At 35.0% G+C, this 24,575-nt stretch overlaps 1 protein-coding gene across 2 annotated transcripts in view; it reads left to right on the top strand.

The window, feature by feature from the left end:
- DENND1B (DENN domain containing 1B) overlaps nucleotides 1–24,575 on the top strand; it is a 255,123-nt gene that overhangs the window by 93,253 nt on the left and 137,295 nt on the right. For both annotated transcript variants that reach the window (XM_032650576.1, XM_032650575.1), the window contains exons 4-7: nucleotides 2,277–2,326; nucleotides 4,309–4,428; nucleotides 17,969–18,038; nucleotides 23,825–23,905. In XM_032650576.1, the coding sequence (XP_032506467.1) occupies nucleotides 2,277–2,326; nucleotides 4,309–4,428; nucleotides 17,969–18,038; nucleotides 23,825–23,905 (321 nt within the window). The remainder of the gene's footprint in view (nucleotides 1–2,276; nucleotides 2,327–4,308; nucleotides 4,429–17,968; nucleotides 18,039–23,824; nucleotides 23,906–24,575) is intronic.

The raw sequence follows: 24,575 nt of genomic DNA, 5'->3' as shown, positions 1-24,575 counted from the left end.
AGTTTATGAGCACTTCTAATCAATATAAAAGTACAGTTTTCAATTAACATCATTGTTAAAAGGATCCAAAAAACTATTTGCATGTATTTTATTCCTCCCTCCAACTCTCTTCCCTCCCTCCCTCTCTCTCTCTCTCTCCCTCTCATCTCTCTCTCTCTCTCTCTCTCTCTCTCTCTCTCTCTCTTTCTCTCTTTTCTTTTTCAACCTCAGTTTGAATAGCACCTGTAATTAAGGAAGAAAACCGAGCCCTGGGAGCTAGGTAGGACTTGCAGCCATTGATCTGTGTAAGCCCAGCTTATACTGTCAGGGGAGGAACAGTCAACTGCTGAGCTGCTTTGTCACTGACATAAGCTGAGAGAGGATTTTTTTGTCTATACTGTTTATACACTAGTCTATAGACCTGCTGGCTGGTTGAATTTTAAAGAGTGCGGAGGTTTAAAGACTTGTCCCCTGAGGGATGCTTCTGCCAGTTGGGGAGCGAGCCGTGGCTGTTTTGCAGAAGTGTGTGCATGTGTGTTGCTTCTGGAAGGAGGGAGGGGGAGGGTGTGAACGATTGAGCAACTAACTGGGAAACATTCTTCTTTATTTGAGTCTTAAAATCAATGTGAAATATATTATTAATTCGGGTATATTTGGAAGCAGACAATGGATTTTGAATATCTATCTTTATTGTTACAGAAATGATATGAACAGCTTTGCAGGGGGAGTATCTGAATAGCGTTCATGTGTGTTGTAAATATGGGAAATGGCTTCACTTTTTGCAGCACAAGATAAGGATTAGCAATGGTCAGATGAATTGTCCTCTTTTGTAATGTCCTGTTTTCAGTTTAAGTAATTTGAATTATTTCAAGGTTAGCAGCTCTTTTAGTTCCATTTATTGATAATAAAACATTGTCAGTAGTAAAACAGTTGGCTTTTTCTAAATACGGGGTCTGCGCTCGTACTTACAAATGTATGTTCATAAGCAAACCTGGGTACCCTGCCCTAAAGATAGAAGATAGCTTTTTTACATATGCTTTTCTTTCAGCTTCAGGGACTTAAGGCTCTTGAAGCTTTCTTAGGTTTTGGCATTGGAATTTTACAATGGTTTACTTTTACTTGATACTTTATACCAGTTTACATTTTAAAAGAAATTCTGCTTAAAACACTCAATCCTATGACTGTGTATAGGGCTTAATATTCATATACTGATGATTTCTCTGAATGTAAGTTTTATTGGTAGAGAAGTAGTGATAGGGCATTTTTTGCTGGGGAGTGGCTACTGCATGAAGATATTTGCTCTTTACTCTTTTAATATGAAGCCTCTTCATCAATCTCTGCTTTCTCTTGTAAAATCGCCTGGCTTTAAACTTGTGTGATGATGTCTTCAATTCTGACTCTATGACAGGAGTTAATTTTAAGTTGTTTTTCATATTTAACAAAATAGATCTTTTTCTATTTTTTTGCCAAATATCTGACAATTATCTGCATTTTGTTATACTTGTTAATGTATATGATTTCTAAAAGCTTTTAAAATTATTTTATAATAACTATAAAATCACTGCAGATTTCAAGTCAGTAAGATTATTTTCTATGCTTAATTAAAAGATTGATTTTCATATTAGGAAATTCTTAAATAAAAGTGCACAGAGTAGAAGCTATGTAGTTTTACATTAAAGGCTTATTTTTAGATACACATTTCTTTAAGAGTGTTATTTGGGATTAAACTTAGTGTTACTGATGTTGAATTTACCAAGAGTTCAACATATAAATGTGTTTCTTTAGCTATAGAAAATCCTTTTATTTGAACCATTTTACTCTGGGGCACGTAGAGTTGTTATACCTCTCAGTAATTCATTGCTGCCAACTTCATTCCCTTTTCTCTGCCTGCATTTTAATTGAAACAACATTTATATTTCTGAGCCAGGATCTGTCAGAAGTCCCTGTGGCTACTCTGTGGTACAAGCAGCAGCAGACGCAGCTTACCCATATGGTGCGGTGCTTCTTGTAAAATCCATATGGCCTTGTTGAAGGGAGTCCCAGCGGGGATGTGAGGGGTGTTAATACCCTTCAGGCCAGGCCTTTCCCTCCTGGGGCTTCTGTGGCATTGTCAGTGCAATCTGCCAAAGCACACACTTAATTCCTTTTTAATAATCAATTATTTTAGTCCAGGAACCTCTGTTATTTTTCTTAAGAAAAAGACAAACTTTTTTTTCCTAAAAAATGTCTCCAAAAAAGTTTTAACTGCATCTTTAAAAATATTCTAAAGCATTTTTTTTTTTTTTTTGCATTTGCAGGAAGTACTACAGACTGTGCCAAAGTTCTGTTTCCCCTTTGACGTTGAAAGGTACAGTATAAGTCATCATTTAAAATAACCATAGCCTAATCTCAGTGAGCACTTTAAAATTATTACATGTGTTTTCTTTATAAAATGAAATGTATTTTCCCCCCATTGCCTCTAACAAAAAAGACTAGAGGTTCAAAATTAAATAATATTTGAAATGGAGAAGCCTTCTAAATCATTATATCTTCTGTTTATTCCACTGTGGCCAGTTAGGATTAGTCTTAAGGTTCCATTTCTTCCTTTTGTTCTTCAGGTACTTGTAAGCACTAGGAGAAAAAAACATTAATATGTCCTTTATCAGAGCCTTAGAATTGTGTCTTTTAAAATTAGATGTATATATCCTGGTTTCTATCTCACTTCACCCTGATTGAAAAGACCATCTGTGTGATATTGTAAAACTCATGGCTGGTTGTCTCCCAAGAATAGCTTTATAGAAATCGTGCAATATTATGGAAGGCTGCAGAGAAACCCTCTTACCTAGCAGTTTTGAAAATCTCATTATGTTTGTATTTTACTGAACAAATGCTGAATGAATAGGGTATTACCTGTGTGTAACTGGAATGTCACAGAATATATAGCCCTTTGAGCATAATAACAGATCATTTATTGTTTTTCGTGTGATTTTCATACCCTATTATCAGTTTTCTTTAAGGGTATGCTGTGAGGTGGTATTAAAAGAAAATTTATTTTAGGAAAATATTTTGCTAAAAGTAAAGATTAGTAAAAATCTAAAATTTCACAGTGTTAAAGATAAAAAAGCCTTTCGAACGATGGGCTAATTGATAGTAATAAGTACTGCTGGTGAATGATGCCCCTTGTTTTACCTCTTTTCTGGGGAATCACTTGTGCCTGCTAAAGTTGCAATTTCCAAATTAATAGCAAAGATGAAATAAAGGAAGAAAAGCTATGGAAGTAAATTGTGAACATTGGGCACTAGAGGGCACAGGAGACACTAGAGGTTGTTTGTGAAGTTCGTAAAAGTTAAAAAAAACAAAAACAAACCTGTCCCCATAAAACTGTGTTTGTTAAATATTCAGCATTTGAACTGCAGTATTTCCTGACAATTGAAAATGATTTGTAGTATTGGTGCAGTAGGAGTAAGTAGCTTGTTTCCTCATACATAATTCCTGTGGCTATTTCAAAGCCAAAGTTTAGGTGTCCTGGAAACTTTATTTTGGGACAAGGAAGCAGATGTTCAGTTATTGTTGTCTGATGGCAAAGTTATGGCCAGTAACAGGAAATATATTTGTATATTTTAAATAATAGTAAAGGTTCAGCGTAATGATTTATACTGCACCCTACGTGGCAGTGTGACATGTATGATGATACTTAGTTCACGTTAGCTCAGATTCTTTGTAGTAAGCTTTTTTTTTTTTTACAGAAATTGTATTCTTATTTTGTACTTGGAAATTTATTACCAGGATACAGGTAGCTCTAGAAGAGAATGCTAAAAAAAATGCCAATAGTAATTTGTATAGTACTTTATTGGGTGAGAATGTCAACAGAAGAAGCAATTAAACAGAGTTGGTGGTGGCTGCCAGTAGGCTGTGCAGCAACACGCTTTGCTGTGTGAGAAGCCTTAGAGTCACCTGGAGGAGAGGCTGGGGAGGGGCGGACCGTCACACGACCAGCTTCTCACCTCCCTGGTTCCATTAGTAGTACGCTCAGAATTTATGAAATATCTGATAAGTACTTTCATGCATGTGAAAACTTACGGTAAGATACCTTATGATTCCCTAGTAAGGGATTAGAATATGCTGAACTGCTCAGGCCATAAGGCATTTCAACCTATTTTGGTACTTGCTTCATGATTTAGTTTACACATTTCATGCTTATTTTAGTTTCTAAAACGTCATTCTATCTTTGAGAACCAACTGATTGGAAAGGTGAAAACAATGCCACACATACATCTATTCTTGCATTTGCTTTTCTCTAAGAAAATTCTCACACAAGGCTTCAAGTGTTATAATACTACTGTATTTTAGAGTGTCTCAGAATCAAGTCGGACAGCACTTTGCCTTTGTACTGACAGACATTGAAAGTAAACAGAGATTTGGATTCTGCCGACTCACATCGGGAGGGAAAATCTGCTTATGCATCCTTAGGTAAGTATTTGTAGTAAAAAAAATAGAATTGGAGGCACGATAGATTAACGGTGTCTTTCTTTTGTACTTTGCTATGCTTGGGATGCTTAAAAATATGCTTATATATTTTTTAAATTGTTTTCTTTAAATCCAACTAAGTTGAAAAATAATTTTATTTACTCTCTATATGTGGCATCAATTTGGTTTAAAGATTTACCAGTAACAGTAGAATTTTGCTTCAAAGAATTGACTCCTTTTTTTAAAAAAAAATGATTCTATTGAAGTATAGTAGATTTACAATATTGTGTTAGAATTGGCCCTTTTAAAGATTAGTTTTTGTGGGTTTATTTTTGAAAAATTAAGATACGAGGTCAGATAATATATGCTTCACATATTAATTAGGATGCAAAAAATTCAGTTAAGTTAATATGTGTTCTATTGCTGACCCAGAACTTGGATCTTTGAAAGTGAATTGTTGGTTGAAGGTAAAGGTTGCAAACTGGTGATTTTGGGCAGAAGTGTTTAGAGGTGTTTTATTTGGCCTCATGGTGTTTAAAAAATTTTAGAAGGTGTTTCTGACCTTATAAATTTTAGTGAAATTTTGCATAAAGTTCACCTTTCTCGTTCCTTTTGCTAGCACCGGTCTTGCTGTCCCAGCAGCACTGAGCTGGTGCCGAGCAGCAGGTGTCTCCTTGTGTCAGGAGTCTGCTTGTTTCACAAGCCCTGCCTGTCCGCCTCCATCCCTTACCTGGTTGGCCTGGACTCACTCGGTAGACAGTTGAGAGCGCGTCTCTGTCTGTGGACCTTGGGTTTGAGTTGCTAGTGCTGAGGAGGATGGTCTGGAAGGTTAGCTTCCCTTTAATATGTCCTGATGACTCAGAAATGTAGGTGTGTTCTATACAAATAGGACTCTATACTGTGATTACAATACGGATATTGGTCAAGCTAGATTCTATAGAAATGTTTATAGTAAAAGAAATAACATTAAATTTAATGTTCATTTGCTTTTTAGCTACCTTCCTCTCAATCTTTGAGGGTTAAGTTATAAATTCTACTCAGAATATCTTTTCATTAAAAAGTCAAATTTACAGAAAAGTTTCGAGAATAGTACCATGAGCTCTTGTCTACACATCCCCTAGAATCACAGTTGTTAGCCTGCTTCTGTCTCTCCCCACCTCCCCCCACTCTCTCAGTGTACACACACACACACGCATGTGCACGCATGTGTGCGTGCACACACACGCACACACAAATTCTGTATGTCTCTCTGTTGTAGTATTGTTTTTGCTGACCCATTTGAGAGTAAGTTATAGACATCATTCTTATGTAATATTTGAATCTATTTTACATAAATTAATTATGATATCCATAATTAAAGAGTCTAAATCTTTCTCTTTGTTTTGAACTCTTAACATACTTTGAATACAATGAACCTATTAATAATTAGCAAGTTTTTAAATTTTCACAATAGTCCCTGTGAATGGGCTTGTAGAATAAACATTCTTAGCCATTTCTGTTTCAATTTAGGAAAGCCATTGTTAACCTCGAAATATTTACACAAAATATGAACTATAGCTATTTGTTAAATGATTGAAGGATTAGTATCGTGTCTGTATCTCCAAACCAGTTGTCATTAATTTGTAGGAAGCAGATTCTAGAGCAGTTACCATATCAGGTTACTTTTATGTAGTTCTCAAACCCGTCTGGGTGGAAGGAGACTTGAATGTTGTCGTTCTACATTAAGAACAGTCTCACCTGCAGAAAATATGGTTCACTTATATCAGTGTAATAAAAACCAAAAAAATCGTCTATGCCAATAAAGAAAACCTTTCACAGTAAGCATTATTGGTTATTTAGTCTTTTTAAAAAGTAAATGTTCCTTTTATTTTTGTTATTTGATGGTGCTTTCCAGTAGATAAGAAATAGTAGGTATCAAACTTTATGAAAAAACCGTGGAGGAGAGTGAGAATCTTAAATTGAGAAAATTCTATCCTACAGCTTATTTTTTCCTGGAAAATTAAAAGACTGCCATCTCATAGATGTTAATGGCACGTCTCAGTCACTGTCCTGGAAAGTAGTATGCAACGGTGTTCCTTGAGAATAGCAGATTTAGAGACTAGCCAGTAAATTAGAGAACAGAGAATTAAAATATAATCAAATTCAGCAATTTATTTAGAAAGTTGTGATGGGTAGGTAAATACCTATTTTAAGGTGTAATCGACGTATGTCTGTGAAAATAATTTTGGCAAGTCTCGGTGAGTGCTGCAGTGAGAGGAATAATGGTGTTTTGGGTTCTGGTTTGTCCATGGATGACACTGAGTCTTCACCACTTTCGATTGAACTTCATACATGTTGAAAGGAAGGATGGGACTCTAAACGTGCTAGAAGAGATTGTTGTTGATTTTTAAAAACTACTGTAACTGTGAGAGCCTTTGAATCCTGAAGCCAAAAACGTTGGCATCCTTTGACTACATAATGACGAAAACTTCCGTTTGGTGACAAATACAGTAAGGAAATTGAATATTCCAATAATAAGCTGGTAGGACTATATTTACAACCACTGTGACAGAGCGTTAATCACCATAGAGTATAATAAGAGAGAGAAACAACCCAATAGAAAAATACGTAAAGCATCTGAACAGCATATTCACAGAGGAAATGTGAATAGCATATATATACATATATATGTGTGTGTATACACACACACACACACACACACATCTGTGAATGATGCTCAGCCTTACTAAAGGTGAAAGAAACGAGCACATTACGACGGGCAGAAATGAAAAACTAAAAAAAAAAAAGCATGAGGGGAAATAGATATTTCATGTGCTGCTTGTAGGACTGTAAAATGATGTGACTTTTTGAAGGGGAATTTAAAAATATCTATCAGATTTTTAAAGTCTCCTTCTCCTTGACTCAGTTAATTCCAGTTCTTGAAATTTAAATCTCAGGAATATTCCCAGTGGTGAGTAGTAAAGTGTGAGCAAAGTTATTTATTATGACATGGTTTATAAGAGCAAAACCACTGGACATAGATGTCTCTCAGGAGGAACTGATTAGGTGCTTCAGGGCCCATTCCCCAGGCTCCACTCTGTGCCCCCTCCCTGCCGGAATGCTATCTGTGCTGTTCACTGATGCGTTGTATTCCCAGTGCCTACAAGAGTAAACTCTTAATAGATACTTGTTGAATAAATACATTAATGAATTAATGACTAGTACAATGGAGTATTATTTATCTGTTAGGAAAAATTATACACACAGATACTGACTTGGAGAAATGTTTATGATATATTATGAAATGATGAAAAGTTTCAAGGTAATATTTATAGTGTGTTCTTATGTTTGTAAAGAACAAGTTATATGTATATATAAATGTATATTTTAAGGAGTAGTCAATAACAGATTTATATATTAATATATGATTGTATATACTTATAAAAGGATAGATCTCTAATTCTTTGACTTTGTACACTTCAGCATTCATCTACTTTTTGCAGTGAGCAAAAGTAATTTTAATCAGTTTTTCCTGCACTAAAATTCTGAACTGTCAGGACTATATAAAGAGCATATTAAAAATGTGTGGGAATTTACCCAGATCATCTTTTGTCAGGTAAGACATCCAGGACAGGAAATGGTCCTACAAGTGTGTTTTCGTGGAGATACTCCAAAGGCAGCAGCTGGTCATTGTTGACTAGCAGAATTAAGAATGGGAAGGGAACAGGCATTTCATTCTACACGCTTGAAATTTGGAATCACAGTGCAAAAGAATGATCTTTGGAAGACAAAAAAATATTACTTGTGAGGTGACCTTCCCATCACCATCTTAGAGCCAGATATTAGTGTTTTTCTGTAATTTCAACACAGAATGTTCAACGTGATGGAAATGCTTTGTGAGAGGACAGGAGAAATGTGACTACGCCTACAATTTATTTCCTACTATTTTTTTCTCTTCCAGCAACACTCAATTTCATCATATCCTTAAGATGTAGTAGGAGAAAGTTTGTTTAGCTTCATATAAAACCAAGACTTAGAATTTAAGTAGTCATTTTTGAGGGGTTGTGGGAAGGGAAGGTAGAAGTAACAAACGAATTATTCATGGGATTGGTTGGGGCAATCAGATCTCTTCCTTTAAAGGCCAATTTCTTGAATTCCAGACTCTGCTGCTTCCAGGGGTTCTGTGAGAGAAGACCACCTCTGCTAGTGTTCTGAGTGTTCACTGGTGGTTGCCAGGGCTTTAGAGTAATGTTTGCATTCAGTGTTTTGGGAATGTCCTGGTCCTCTTAGAATTCAGCCTTAATTCTAAGTCCTAAATTCTAAGGCTTCTTAGAGTTAAGCATTAATAGGGCTAAAATTTATTGAGAAAAATGACAAAATACTTGAATAAGCAAGACACAGAAATATATGTCTTTAACCATGCTTTTCTGTTAACAAAAGTAATATATTTTACTATAGAAAAATTGGAAGAAAATAAAGAAAAAGAAAGTAAAGGCACTTATATTTGTAAAACATAACCATTGCTTAAATGTTGGTATTCATTCTAGACTTATTTCCATGTCTTGTTAAGACACATTTATAAATCTATTGGGTAGCAAACTAAATATTTAACTGTAGTGTTTATTCACAGTTGGTAAAGTGAATGAATATATACAGAAGCAGTTAATACATTGAAAAAGCTTCTATGGCTTTCATATTATCCACTGTAAGTGCTGAGAATTTTTGTACATGCTTAATCTGACAATTGGTCATTTCACTTTTTTTTCTTAAAAGTTGAGATTCGGCATAAAGATGATTTCCTTTCTGATTATAGTTTTTATAATTAGTTACTTATTTCTTTACCTGGAGTATATTACGACTTTCAAATATGAAAAAATTTTAGCATCTTTTTCTTGAAGCTGTCTTTTGTGAAAAATTAGTGCATTTATATTGAAACACACTACATTTTTAGTTATTCTTTTGTGAGATAGTACTGGATTGATTATTCAGAGGTCATTTTTAGTATCTGATTTAAGATTCTTAGATAGAAATTAATAATTTCTCCTGTTGTCTTTATATCCTGTTAAACACTAAATTTTTTTTATTGTATCAACTATATCTTCATCAAAAAACTCTTCATTTAAAAAAAACAAAACTCTTCATTTATTTTACCTTCTAATATTTGAGTTTGTGTTTTAATGATCTAAATTTTAAAAGAAAAGTATAAATATCTCTTGAGTTTTTGTTGATATCGAACAGTTTAAAATATTTTAGGTCCCTAAAGAGTAGTCATAATGAAAATGGGATACATTTAAGGATGTTTAAGATTTTTTAATACAAAGTAAAATTAAATACAAATTGGTAGTAAATTTTCATTAGAAAAGCAAAAAAATAACTCTGAGTGTTGGATTTCTTGAATAACAAAGACTTTTAGGTTAGAGATGACAATGGTAATACTAATAATAACACATAAATTAATAACATCATTTAGTGTCTGTTTACTATAAGCCAAGCATTTTGCTAAGTGATTTATATACATTATTAATAAAAACTACTCTATGCCTTAGAGTTATGAGCTAAAAAATTTTCACATAAAGCTTTAAAGCTACTTTTCATCCTGGATGATGCTGTTATATAAGACTTGAAAGTAATTTAGATTTACCTTAGAGTTCTAAGCTAGAAAATTTGCACACAATGCTCTCAAAACCATGGGTTCTCTTCTTCGACTGGATTTATTCTATTATAAGTTTTGAAAGTAAGTGTATTTAATTTGTATTTGTTTCATTCTCTCTGTAGAAGAAACATTACAATTCAGGTTTATTTAATATAAAAGTCAATATTTAATTTTGAATTTTTGTATGCTTTAGCCTTTTCTATGGCATGTTTCTCCTACTTTAACAAGATTTCAAAAATACCCTGAGGGCTTCCCTGGTGGCGCAGTGGTTGAGAGTCCGCCTGCCGATGCAGGGGACACAGGGGACACAGGGGACACGGGTTCGTGCCCCGGTCTGGGAAGATCCCACGTGCCGCAGAGCGGCTGGGCCCGGGAGCCATGGCCGCTGAGCTTGCGCGTCCAGAGCCTGTGCTCCGCAACAGGAGAGGCCACAACAGTGAGAGGCCCGCATACCGCAAAAACAAACAAACAAACCCTGAGATATTACTAATTTAAAGCATGCCATTGTTTGTATTTAGAATTGCTTTCGTATAATAGCAAAAATGCAAGAAGTAACTTTTCCCCTAATTTGATTAACATAATTTTACAACTATAAAGTTGTCGCCAAGGGTTCAAAATTAAATACTTTCATAAGGAAGACAGTTTGATGTTTGGGGCCTTTGTAGTCCTCCCTGCCCACCTCCCCTGTAACTCATACCAAACTTGAGGCTTTCACACTCTTCCTTGAAGCAAGTCCCTTAGAAGCAGAATGTTTCAATTTTACACATTTTGTGTCAATTTTCCAGGCAGAAAAACAGCCTCTAGACATTAGACATTTTTCTACGGAAAGGCAGTTTCCTTCGTTTTATTTGATTACTCTAAGTTAGGTTCCTGCTGACCACTTAGACTGTTAGTGGTTACCTGACTGTTTGACAAAAAACATTTCCTTTCCTTTATTTAACCTTTGACTTTTGGATGTAAAAGTTTTATCAGCTCGATAGTGGAAGCACAAGTGTGAGGGAAGTCTCCCATGGCTTTACATATACATCTGTCCTTTGCCTTATGTCTTTATGAAAACTTAAGGAAATAATCTTAGGAGATTCTTTGACTTTCGTTTTAAAATAATTGGCCTTCACGTATTTGTTTTATATTTATGTATGTTTACAAGACTATGAGAGTCCCAGGAATCCTTTGTTAAAGAACTACATTTTCAGTTTTATAAAATTCAAGTAAAGTATCTTATTTAGTCATTATATGTTGAATACATTTCTAAAAACTTTCTGGGGTTTTTGTGTTTGGTTGTACAAAAACAGATTGGGACTGTAAAATTTAGTGAAAACTATTTTAACTTAATGATAATCAGCTTAGGAGCTTATACATTAGTTAAAAATTAATTGCTTTGAACTTATGTTGTTTGAAAATTATCTAAGAAACCACAAAAATAAAAACATGAGAATAACATTTCTTACATGAGAAAGATAGGCTTGTATAATTTATAATATTTATTTTATATCTATGTGTGTATGTATTTTTTTGGCACACGTTTTATCTTTAAAGTGTGCAATGGAATCTTGTTAAAATCTTTGAATTATTGACTACTTTGTGTACCCTGGACCATTTTCTTGTCATATAAAAAAGTAAGCAGGACTTCCTGTTGAATAGTTGCTCCATACCAGGGATTGTGAATTCAGTTACCTGTAGGGACAAGGTAAGGGCCTAAAATGAGATAAGCAGGTTTGGCTGACAGTAGGAAATTGGGGTGATCCAAATAAATAGCACATGCCCCATCCAAAGACAGAAGCTGTTACCCAGCTTTAGGTATTTGTTGCAAAGTTAAAATAAAAAAAAGTGTAACCAGTATTGCCAGTTCTTTTGATTTTTAAGAGAAGAAATCTAGATTTTTAAGTGAATTATCTGATTTAGAAGTTGGCCACTTACTCAGTTCAACAGCAACAATGGTGCGTTGCCCAAACAGAATATGACTGTGGGCTGGATATGTCTGCATGTAGCCAGTTTGCACCCTCCGCTCTGGATGCTGTTGTTTATTTGCAACGGAAAATGTCCCTGTTTCCTTGACATCCTAAGAGCGTGACTAGGTTACAGAGTAGTGCCGCTTGGATACAAGTGATGTTTTCATTAAAAAAACATGAATGATATGTACTCTTAAAAAGGAGCTAGTTATCACCAAGAACCAGTACATGTTCACGAAGCACATTGTGTGTAACTAAACTCAGTTCTTTATGGTGATGGTACTTACTGGTGTATCAGGCAGCGCTGTTGTAGAAATTTGAAAGAGTGTCCCATTATCTCTCATGAACACATTATATAGAGAGAAAAATGTTGGCTAGACAATAGATAATGCAGTTATGGGTCTTCTTATTGATCGAAATTTACTTAGATGTTGTTTGGGCAGAGCTCTTGTACCATGTTGCAGGCCATATCCTTTTCAAAATTTTTATCCACAGTGATGAATGTATAAGCAGTACTAAAATCTATAATTGGAAGGAATTACCAGTCTGTGAAATGAAAGAGTCAAGCAGATGTTTATCTGCTGAGAAATTTGCCCATATGAATAAAATATAATTTAAGAGCCAGAAAGGAAGGTAATGCTCTGAACATTAGTTAAACAAATTTTAGAAGATAGAATTTACTTTAGTGTATAGAAATTATAAGTAGGCTGATTTAAGATTAAACTAGAATGAATGAATTTTGTTCACATTTTATGCGGCTTCCTGAAAACATCTGGTCATTGGACAATGTTTATTCAAAGGCTGGGTATTATAGAAGTACATGCCTGTATTGGGTGATTGGTAGACCACTGAGCATGTATTATTGCTCAGTCAGAGTTCTAATCTCAGGCTTGCCATTTGGTAGCTTTGTGACCCTGGATAAGTTGTTTTACCTTAGTTTAGTCAAATATACATCATAGTATTATTATAAGAATTAAATGAGAGAACACGTATAAAGTACCTAGCGTATTTTCATACGTATAGTTAGTGTCTAAGAAGTTTTATTCTCTGTACTTCCCGTTATTTTAACGTGTGGAATTTCTGATTCTTAGATTCTGCTCTCTACTCCCTAGATGGGCATAGACCTGACTAGTAAGTCTTACTATCCAAACAGAAATAACTAAGCATGATGGAGCCTTAGAGATCACTGTGAGAAATATCTCATAGGTGTAAGCCTTGTTGTAATAGTTAAAAAATTATATTAGTCTGATTTATAGCAGTGATCTATATATAATAGAGTCAAGAGTTGAATGAACATGAGAACAAAATCCAGCATCCCTGTATAAAGAACAAACATAGCCTGGTATCAGGATGCAATGCAGTTGAAAGTATTCTTGGAGATGATAAAAATTAATAGTAATTGTAAAACGATACCAAAATACCTAGCACTGTTAAATTTTGAAAAGTAAACTGACTGTTAATTATTAATTCAGTTTGTTTCATTTTCAAAAACAGGTCCATAATCTTACAAATAAATTGTGTTTTTTTGGTATAAACTAGCTTTTTAATGAAAAATTGGATTCCAGTTTGTTTTCATAATTTGAAAAGAAATTGGAAGGGGAAGATAATCGATGAAAAGTAATAATGTAAAGATGAGAAAACCAGAACATTTGGTCTAGAAAAAAGAGATTCTCTCACTTTGCAATAACTTATGAGATATTTATTACATATCTTATTTTTATAGTGAACCAGGAAGGAAGTTTAAACAAGGTTCCACATTATTTGAGTAAGGTGAAAATGACAGTATAAGGATTAACAGGTAGACATGCAAACCACCTAAAGTCAATATATCTTGCTTTATCTTAAGATTCTTGAGAGCAGGATAGAAACAGACCTGCATGTTCCTTGAATAGATTAGGTCTCATCTCATCTGAGCATATAGATCTGAATTACATAACACATTGACATTTTCTTGAAATAGCAATTTCTTCAGGCTGTTAAAAGTTGAAATGTGACTATGAAATGACTTCAAATGAAAGAAATTGTACTGTATCCAAGGAACTACAGTGTGTCTTGGCAGGACATCCTCCATGAAAATTATTTCATTGAGTTATAATGAGTATGGAAAATACGATGTGGTAATTTGCATGATATTGAGTTGATAATCTAAAAACAGTATTAGTAATGTTTAAGGGTTTTTTTTTTTGTAAGCGAAAGATATGGTAGAAAGTAGATTAGCTATCTAAGCACTAGGGTTAGAAGAGTTGAGTAACTTAAACGTGAAAATTGAGATTACCTATACTAACTTCTGATTCTCAGATTTTCCCCAAACCGTCAGAGCTCTGGCACATACTCACCCAGGTTTTTCCAGACTCCCACATGAGGCTGTCAGCTTGTTGCAACCCCCTGTCCCAGAAAATCCTACCCAATGCCCTCATTCCTGTTTCCATCTGGACTGGTTGCTTACCAGGCGTTGGCACATTTATCCTTAGACTTACCTGTTCTTCCCTGGAATTCAGTTTCTTGTCTCTATATCCCCATATTCCTCCTTTCTACTTCACTCTTGCATTTTGTCGCTTCCCAAGAATATTACGGAGAAGGTAAATTTTTGAGTTCTAGAAAGACTGAAACTGCTATGAGTCTATCCCCAAACTTGATTGATAGTTTCTCTGGACAAAGAATTCTAGGTTGCAAGGGATTTAACCTCTGCCTTTTGGAGGCATTATCTTCTGAGTTCCCAGAATTGCTGTTGAGACAGAGGTTCAGGGACATTTTGGATTTGATGCCTTCGTACGCTACCTGTTTTGTCTCTTTGGAAATTCTTAGGTGCTTTTCTGTTGCCCCTGTTCTGCAGTTTCACTGTGATACTCTGGTTTGGCTCATTTATTTTACAGTTACCCCAGTGGCACTTTCAATGTGGAAACTCATGTCTAAAGTTCCGGGATTTTTCTAGTAATTTTTTTTTTTTTTTTTTTTTGCGGTACGCGGACCTCTCACTGTTGTGGCCTCTCCCGTTGCAGAGCACAGGCTCCGGAAACGCAGGCTCAGTGGCCATGGCTCACGGGCCCAGCCACCCCGCGGCATGTGGGATCTTCCCAGACCGGGGCACGAACCCGTGTCCCCTGCATCGGCAGGCGGACTCTCAACTACTGCGCCACCAGGGAAGCCCTCTAGTAATTTTTAAAAAGAAATTTTCATTTCTTTTTTCCCCTCTTTTTTTTTTAGAACCACTATTAGTCAAGTACAAGATAGTCGAGGTTGATACACTGATATTTCAATATTTACTCTTATTTTCTATCTGTTTATCTCTCTATCCTAGTTCCTAAGAGATATTCGTCATTTAGGTTCTAATCTTTCTATGGATTTTTCTCTTTTTTTTTTTGCGGTATGTGGGCCTCTCACTGTTGTGGCCTCTCCCGTTGCGGAGCACAGGCTCCGGACGCGCAGGCTCAGCGGCCATGGCTCGCGGGCCCAGCCGCTCCACGCATGTGGGATCTTCCCGGACCGGGGCACGAACCCATGTCCCTTGCATCGGCAGGCGGACTCTCAACCACTGCGCCACCAGGGAAGCCCCCTTTCTATTGATTTTAATTTTTTTTAGCATTTGTACTTTGAATTTATAAGAACTTGTTCTTATTGTCTAAAAATTGTTCACTTCTTTCTCCTTTTTTATATTTCATTTTGTTTAAAAGCATCCTGTTCTTCCCATCTTGCCCCTTGGTTCTTCATGACCTTTTTTGTTTTCTTAGATTCCATATATATACGGTATTTGTTTTTCTCTTTCTGACTGACTTCACTCTGTATGACAGACTCTAGGTCCATCCACCTCACTACAGTAACTCAATTTCGTTTCTTTTTATGGCTAATACTCCATTGTATATATGTGCCACATCTTCTTTATCCATTCATCTGTCGATGGACACTTAGGTTGCTTCCATATATACACTACCAAACGTAAAATGGATAGCTAGTGGGAAGCAGCCGCATAGCACAGGGAGATCAGCTCAGTTCTTTGTGACCACCTAGAGGGGTGGGATAGGGAGGGTGGGAGGGAGGGAGACGCAAGAGGGAAGAGATATGGGGACATATGTATAACTGATTCACTTTGTTATAAAGCAGAAACTAACACACCATTGTAAAGTGATTATACTCCAATAAAGATGTTAAAAAATAAAATAAAATAAATACTAGATTAGAACAATGAAAAAAAAAAGCATCCTGTTCTTTATTCAGCTCCTGTGGATATTAATGATAATTTTTGAAACTTTCACCTGGTGTTTGTATTGTCTTTGTTTACTTGGAGTTCCTTTTATGTTTGTATTGATGTCTGTATTTCCTCAAATATCCGGTGGTTGGACCGTTAATTTATATTTAAGATAGAGGCAGTAAACTGAATTAGCATCATTGTATGTGCAGTGGTTAGTTTCACAAGAAAATATAGGGCCTTTGAGGTGTTTTCTTTCTTTGAGAAATTCCCAGATCAGTGTCTCAGGATCCTGTGGGGGCCAGTCTATTGGCTAATGGTCATTTTCCCTTCTCTTGACACTCAGGTTTTGGTTTTCTCTTTTCTGCAAAGTCAGTTATTCTTTGCTTGCTTACCACCTTTACAAAGCCATTCACCTTTGTTGCTTTCTATTGCATTTGCCTTGTCCTCATTAATTTATACCCTTTTTATTTATTTACAGTCATTTTAGTGGCATTTCCAAAGGGCACAGAGATAAATGGATGTACTAAATATGCTAGATTTAATGAAAAGTTGGTAGATATTTTAAAATATGATAGGCCTCTTTTATATCATTACTTACTATTTATAATGATCATTTTAAAGAACTCTATAGCATTCTGCTGAGTAAGGATGCTGTCATTTACCTGACTGTTCTTTTGTTATGACTTTAGGCAACTCCTAATTAAAAAGCATCATTCATGGTCACTAATAAATCAGACATTATATGAAAAAAATACAGAAAGAATGCTGTTTTTCTAAGCTCTAGTCATTGATTATGAAATCTGTTTTGTGTATCTGTACTCTTGTCAGTATATAATTGTGTAGTAAAAGTATCACACTTTTTTCTCTTAAAAAGTAGTCTGTTGTACTCATTCTTTGAAGAAAAAAATGAGTATTTGTTAGCTGATAATTAACTACACTGGTGTGTGTTGTGATTTACTCTTCTTATATGTGAAAAGTGTACATTTTAATAAACAATTAAAAACTTTGGATAGATTTTAAATATACACACCTTAATTTGTTGAAAAGGAGTACAGATTTTATTTTGTACAATTGATTTTTGGATTTAGTATTTTGCTTTCATAAAATTAATTATATTTGTGTCTAGCAAAATGAATCAAAATGATTTTTAAATTATACATGTTTTTGATACTTAAATGCTATTTATAATATTTACAATTTTTAAAATAGGCTTTCTTACTTGTATTGATATTTATTTTGAAATTTACCATCCTACGTAAACATCAGTTTCCAAAGAATTGATTTAATTAATAAGCACATAATTCTATTTTTTATACACTTAATTTAGTAACATTTAAAAAGAAATGATTATATCTTTGTTTTAAAAGCTTTTTAAAATTAGTTTTTATTTGATATTATCTTATTACAGTGGTTAATTTTTATTCTATGAGTGCTTTTGGTGCACTCATACCATGCTTACCACACAGTGGGATTAAGTGATTTTCGGTGCTGCTAACATAAAATAGAAGCATGTAATGAATAACCTTTATAATGGAATTTTGGATTCTGATTACTTTATGAAAACTAATAGTAGATTATATGTAAAATTTTACTGTAACAGTAAAGAGAACATGGGGTATAGTTCTTTTTTGCCCTCCAGGATCAACCTGTTTGAAATAATCTAGATTTGATGTTTATTTTGCCATCTTGTTTCTTGATTCTAAATGATACACACACACACACACACACACACACACACACATTTTTAAAGTTTCTTGTTTTTTTTTTTTTTTACAGTTACCTGCCATGGTTTGAAGTATATTACAAGCTTCTAAATACTCTGGCAGACTACTTGGCTAAGGAACTGGTAAGTCATGTTTTTTCCCCATTTTTTAAATTGTGGTAAAATACACCTAACATGATATTTACCATTTTAACTGTCTTTAAGTGTACAGTTCTGTACCATTAAATACATTCACATTGTTCTGCAGTGATCAGTACCATCATCTTTACAACCTTTTTACTTCCCAAATTGAATCTCTCTACCCATTAAACAGCAACTTCCCATTCCTCCCTGCCCTTGCCAAGTCCCTGGCAACAACCATCATACTACTTTCTGTCTGTCTGCATGGGACCATGTACCTCGTATAAGTAGAATGATACAGTATAGATCCTTCTGTGACCGGCATATTTCACTTCATGTTTCAGAGTTCATCCATGTTGTAGTATATGTCAGAATTTCCTCCCTGTTTGAGGGTGAATAATATTCTGTTATTCACACACCACATTTTGTTTATTCATTCATATTTAGATGAACACTTGTGTTGCTTCCACCTTTCGGCTGTTGTGAACAAAGCGGCTACGAACGTGGGTGTACAAATAACTGTTTGAGTCCGTGTATTCTTTTGAGTATATTCCCAGAAGTAGAACTGCTGAATAACATGGTAATTCCGTGTTTAACTTTTTGGAGAACTGCCGTAACATTTTCCACAGTGGGTGCATCAATTTACATTCCCAGGTGCAATGCACAGGGTTCCAGTTTCCCCATATCCTCCCCAGGAGTTATTTTTTGTTTTCGTTTTGTTTTGTTTTTATAATGGCCATCCTAATGGGTGTGAAGTGGTATATGATTGTGGCTTTCATGTGCGTTTCCCTAAACATTAGCGAGATAGAGTCTTTTCATGTGCTTATTGGTCATTGTATATCTTCTCTGGAGAATTATTTATTCAAGTCCTTCGCCATTTTTTAATCGTGTCTTCATGTTGTTGTTGAGGAGTGGGAGTTATTTACATATTCAGATATTAATCCTTTTCAGATTTATGATTTGCAAATATTTTCTCCCATTCTGTGGGTTGTCTTTTTACTTTGTTGATAGTGTCCTTTGATGCACAAAAGTTTTTAACTTTCATGAAGTCCAGTTTATCTGTTTTTGTCTTTTGTTGCTTTGTGCTTTTGGTGTCATATCAAGAAATAATTTTCAAATCCAATGTCATGCATGAAGCTTTCTTTTTTTCTTCTAAGAATTTTATAGCTTTAGCTCTTATATTTATCTTTACACCTTTATCCTTTTTTCTTAAAAATAAAAACAAAACAGAAACTGAAGTTTGCTTTGAATTAATGAACTTCTCTGGGATGATAGTTTGTATATTTTTCCCTTAATCATTCTTCCCTATTTTAAACAAGGACTAATTTACTAAGATATTAGCTATGCTATTTGATGCAATTTAATTCAAATAAAAGTTTTTTTTTTTTTAATCTGCAGTGATTGCCTGTTGCTTTCTAATTTTGAAATGTAGGGTATATTTTCTGGTCTCTGGCTATCTGCTTAAATTCTTACTTGATACTCCTCCACACTTGAGACTGTATTTTGTTTGGTCATCTGACATTGTGTTTTCTTTGCTTTTAGTTATAGCCTCAGTCTTTCTTTGAACTTTTTCCTTTATCTACACCTAGAATTTTGGTGTTCTTATATTCTTAGTTTTCTTTTCTCTTCTCTCTAGAAATTACTTATGGGCATCTTATACACATTCTTAGTTGTTAAGTACCACCATATTCTGATCTCTAAGAATGATCTTCCTGAAACCTGATTATATAATTTTACTGCTTGCTTATAATCCTCTCAGTGGTTCCTTTTTTTCCTTAGAATAAAATCTAAACATGTGTGCAGCTTGACATATTAGAAGCTTCATGATCTGGCATCTGATAGTCCTTCTTGGCTTATCTGCTCCCACTTTTCTACACACAATATACTACCCAATTATTTGGAGCCACTTAAAATTTCCTAGAACACTGGTAGAACACTCATCTTTTAAGATTCAGTGTAAATATCTTTAAAAACAGACCTAAACTCAATACAAATACTACTCCATATACTTTTTATTAAATAGAATTTAAATGTATTATTAATAAATTAAGACACTTCTTTTACTCTTCTAGTGAGCAATCTCCTAATTTGGCAATCAAATTTTATTATTATAACATAATAGCATGTTTTTAGTGTTTGTCAAAAGTCCAGGGTTTGTGTGCGTGTGCTGTGTGTGTAAACATTTCCATCTCTACACTTGATGTACTTCTGTGAAATATTCATTAGAAGGTCATTTTACACTTGAACAATTTTATATTTAAGCTATTCAGTCATTCATTTTCCTAAGAAAATAACTGGAAATAACAGTATTCAATTATTGCATCGAAAACTCAAAACCAGAATTCTACTTCATTATAGTTTCTTGTTCTTTGTGTTTTTGAGTAAACATGTGGAACCAGCATTAATTGTATTAGTTGTCCAACTTTTGAATATGTTACCTTCAGAAACTTAATACTTATACTTATTGTATGTCATATGCTCCCTGAGACCATACGTAGTACTGGAATATGTAAAAAAACATACCGTGGTTTCCTGAAGAGAGGAAGTGAGGGAGACTACATTTGTGTTCCTAATTAGAGGGAAAAAATATTATAAGTTCACAGTATTAATCAATAACTGGAAGTAAATCTATGAGTGTAAGAATTTTTCTTTCCATTGTTAATTCGGTGCCACAGGGTATTTAGATTGGAATTTAGATTCACAGTCAGTTATCCTTACCTGATCAGCATTAGGCAACTACAAAGGATTCTTAAAAGCTAGACGTTTAAAAAATTTGTTTCCATAAGGATTTTGTATACACAGAACGTCACTATCATCCAGAATATCCTGTGGTACATTTCACTGCTTAAATGGTCAAGTGATGAATGCTTTAGCGTCCTTCTTGTTAGGTCATTCTAAAGAGAATTTCAAATAGGCAGTTTTGTTTTTTTTTTAATAGATCTTTATTGGAGTATAATTGCTTCACAATACTGTGTTAGTTTCTGTTGTACAACAGAGTGAATCATCTATATGCATACATATGTCCCCATATCCCCTCCCTCTTGAGCCTCCCTCCCACCCTCCCTATCCCACCCCTCTAGGTGGTCACAAAGCACAGAGCTGACCTCCCTGTGCTATGCGGCTGCTTCCCATTAGCTATCTGTTTTACATTCGCAGACATAGAGAATGGACTTGAGGACACGGGGGAGAGAGGGAAGCTGGGGTGAAGTGAGAGTAGCATTGACATATATACACTAACGAAAATAGGCAGTTTTGAGTACACACTCTTGCAAGAATTTGTAGAGACCTGAATTATTAAGTTTTCATAGTCAAGTTATGAGAAATTGTGAGAAGTCATGTGTGTCTTGTATCCATATCCCTTAAAATGAATGATTAACTTCTTTGAACAACTGCCTTTACCTTTGGTTTATTCTCCCAACATAAACATTTTAAGAGAGAATAAAAATAACTATGTGTATGAGAAGCTACCTTCACGTATTTATTACTGGATTTGTATGTGTAATTCAGAAAAGTGAGCGTGCACATCAAGGTACATTATTACTGTACAAATCCCATATAGTAGATGTGTGATATATTTTACGTTATCCCATTTAGCATGGGGCAAGTAGTAACTAAGAGCTACTTAGAAAAGAAGTATTTAGAATATTTGCATCTTGCATCAAAGTTGCATCTTAGTACAATAATCTTACTTAAATTGTACCTATTTCTTAAAAACTAGGTTTGTGATTTTAAAATTAAAATGGGAAATGCAAGCGTTCCTCTGCACTAAATAGTTGGCCAAGTTGTGAATGCAAAGGAAAAGTTCTTGAAGCAAATTAAAAGTACTACTTCAGTGAACACATGAATGGTAAGAATGCAAAACAGCCTTATTGCTGATATGGAGAAAGTTTTAGTGGTCTAGATAGAAGATCAAAGCAGCCACAACATTCCTTTAAGCCAAAGCCTCATCCACAGCAAGGTCCTACCTCTCTTCAACTCTGCGAAGGCTGAGAGGGGCGAAGAGGCTGCAGAAGGAAAGACTGAAGCTGGCAGAGGTTGGTTTAATGAGGTTTAAGGAAAGAAGCCATCCCTTTAACATAAAGTGCAAGGTGAAGCAGCAAGTGCTGATGTAGAAGCTGCAGCAAGATCCAGGAGATCTCCTAAGATAATTAATGAAGGTGGCTGCACTAAACAACAGATATTCAGTGTAGAGGAAACAGCCTTCTGTTGGAAGAAGATGCAATCTAGGACTTTCATAGCTGGAGAGGAGAAGTCAGTGCCTACTTTTCAAAGCTTCAAAGGACAGGCTGACTCCTTAGGGGCTAGTGCAGCTGGTGACTTTAAGTTGAAGCCAATGCTCATTTATTATTCCAAAAATCCTAGGACCCTTAAGAATCATGCTGAATCTACTCTGCCTGTGCTCTATAAACGGAACAACAGAGCCTGGATGACAGCACATCTGTTTACAGCATGGTTTACCGAATATCTTAAACCCACTGTTGAGACCTACTGCTCAGAAAAAAATTCCTTTCAAAATATTACTGTTCATTGACAGTGCCTCTGGTCACCCAAGGGCTCTGATGGAAATGGACAACAAGATTATTTCTTCGCGCCTGCTAACACAACATCCATTCTTCAGTCTGTTGATCAAGGAGTAATTTTGACTTTTATTTATTATTATCATTATTTTAAATTTATGTTTATATTTATTGTATTTATCATTTTTAAATTTATTATTAAGTCTTATTTAAGAAATACGTTGCAGGAGACTGTAGCTGCCACGGATAGTGATTCCTCTGATGGATCTGGGCACAGTAAATTGAAAACCCTCTGGGAAAGAGTCACCATTTTAGATGCCATTAAGAACACTTTTGGTTCATGGGAAGAGGTAAAATATCAATATTCACTGGAGCTTGAATAAGTTGATTCCAACCCTATTGGATGACTTTGAGTTGGGGGGATTCAAGACTTGACTGGAGGAAGTAACTGCAGATGTGGTAGAAATAGCAAGGAAATGAGAATTAGAAGTGGAGCCTGAAGATGTGACAATTGCTACAATCTCATGATAGAACTTGAACAGAAGAAGAATCACTTCTTTATGGATGAGCAAAGAAAGTGGCTTTTTGAGATGGAATCTACTCCTGGTGAAGATGCCGTGACGATTGTTGAAATGACAACAAAGGATTCGGAATATAACATGAGCTTAGTTGACGAAGCAGCAGCAGGGTTTGAGACGATTGACTCCAATTTTGAAATAAGTTCTACTGTGAGTAAAATGCCATCAAACAGCATCGCAGACTGCCGATGAAAGGGAGAGTCAGTTGATGCAGCAAAGTTTATTGTCTTGTTTGAAGAAACTGCCACGGCGACCCCACCCTTCAGCACCCACCAGCCTCATCAGTCAGCAGCAATCAACCTCGAGGCAAACCCTCCACCAGTGAAAAGATTCTGACTTGCTGAAGGCCCAGATGATGGTTAGCATTGTTTAGTATGCTAAAACAGTATTTTAAATTAAGGTATGACGTTGTTTTTTTTAGACATAATGGTATTGCACATTTAATATACTACACTGTAGTGTAAACATAACTTTCATATGCACTAGGATACTGAAAAATGCATGAGACTCGCGTTATTGCTATATTTGCTTAATTGCGGTAGTCTGGAACTGAACCTCCCATATCTCCAGGGTCTGCCTGTATATAACACGTCTGGAGTAGGCACAGTGAATGATTTTGTCAAGTAGTTTTAATTGTATTTACTTAGTTCCTATTTCATTTATAAAATGTACTTTTTTTTTTTTTTAACTCTAGGAAGATGATTTGAATGAAACTCTCAAATCACTCTATAACCAGCCAGTACCAAAGGCAAACACTCCTGTCAATTTGAGTGTGGTAAGTATTGAGTCAGTAATTGATGTTTTGAGTCACAGCAGTTTAGAAACTCTGCTGAGTCACCCATGCTGCCTGCCATGAAGACTTTAATGCCTGTACTGACATTACTACATGGTGATATTGAGGCTTTCTGACATGCTTTAACTATCATAACATGATATGATAGATGTATACTTCGGTAGTTGTTAAATCACAGATTTTTAAATTATATGCTAAAAGTTACCAAATATCTGAGAATATTTTGATTGCAAGGAACATTGATTTTCAGGTAAAAATCTATCCATAATAAGGACATACACACCCACACCCACACAGGTGTACAATACCAAATACCCCTCATAAAATGAAAACAGTACATAATAAGTATTGAAAATGTACTATATAACCAACTATATGATAAAGATTCTGGGTTAAAAAACTCTTTCCCCATACTTCAATATATCTTTTAGTATAATCACCAAATACTGGAAATATGATTAAAGTTTCTCAAAGCAGTAAGGCTGTGGTGGTATAGATTATTTACCACTGAAACTTTTAATGAACTGTACTGTCTATAACTAAAATCACCCTAGTACTTTGGGAGGCTTTGTAAGTGTTCAAAATTAATAATCACAAAATATGAATGTTTTCGTTAATTTTCTTCATTAATTTGGCATATAATAGAATGTTA

The sequence above is a fragment of the Phocoena sinus genome, chromosome 1, assembly GCF_008692025.1.
Source record: "Phocoena sinus isolate mPhoSin1 chromosome 1, mPhoSin1.pri, whole genome shotgun sequence".
Taxonomy (NCBI): Eukaryota; Metazoa; Chordata; class Mammalia; order Artiodactyla; family Phocoenidae; genus Phocoena; species Phocoena sinus.
The sequence above is the reverse complement of the archived record's forward strand: the minus strand, read 5'-3'. Positions and strand labels throughout refer to the sequence as shown.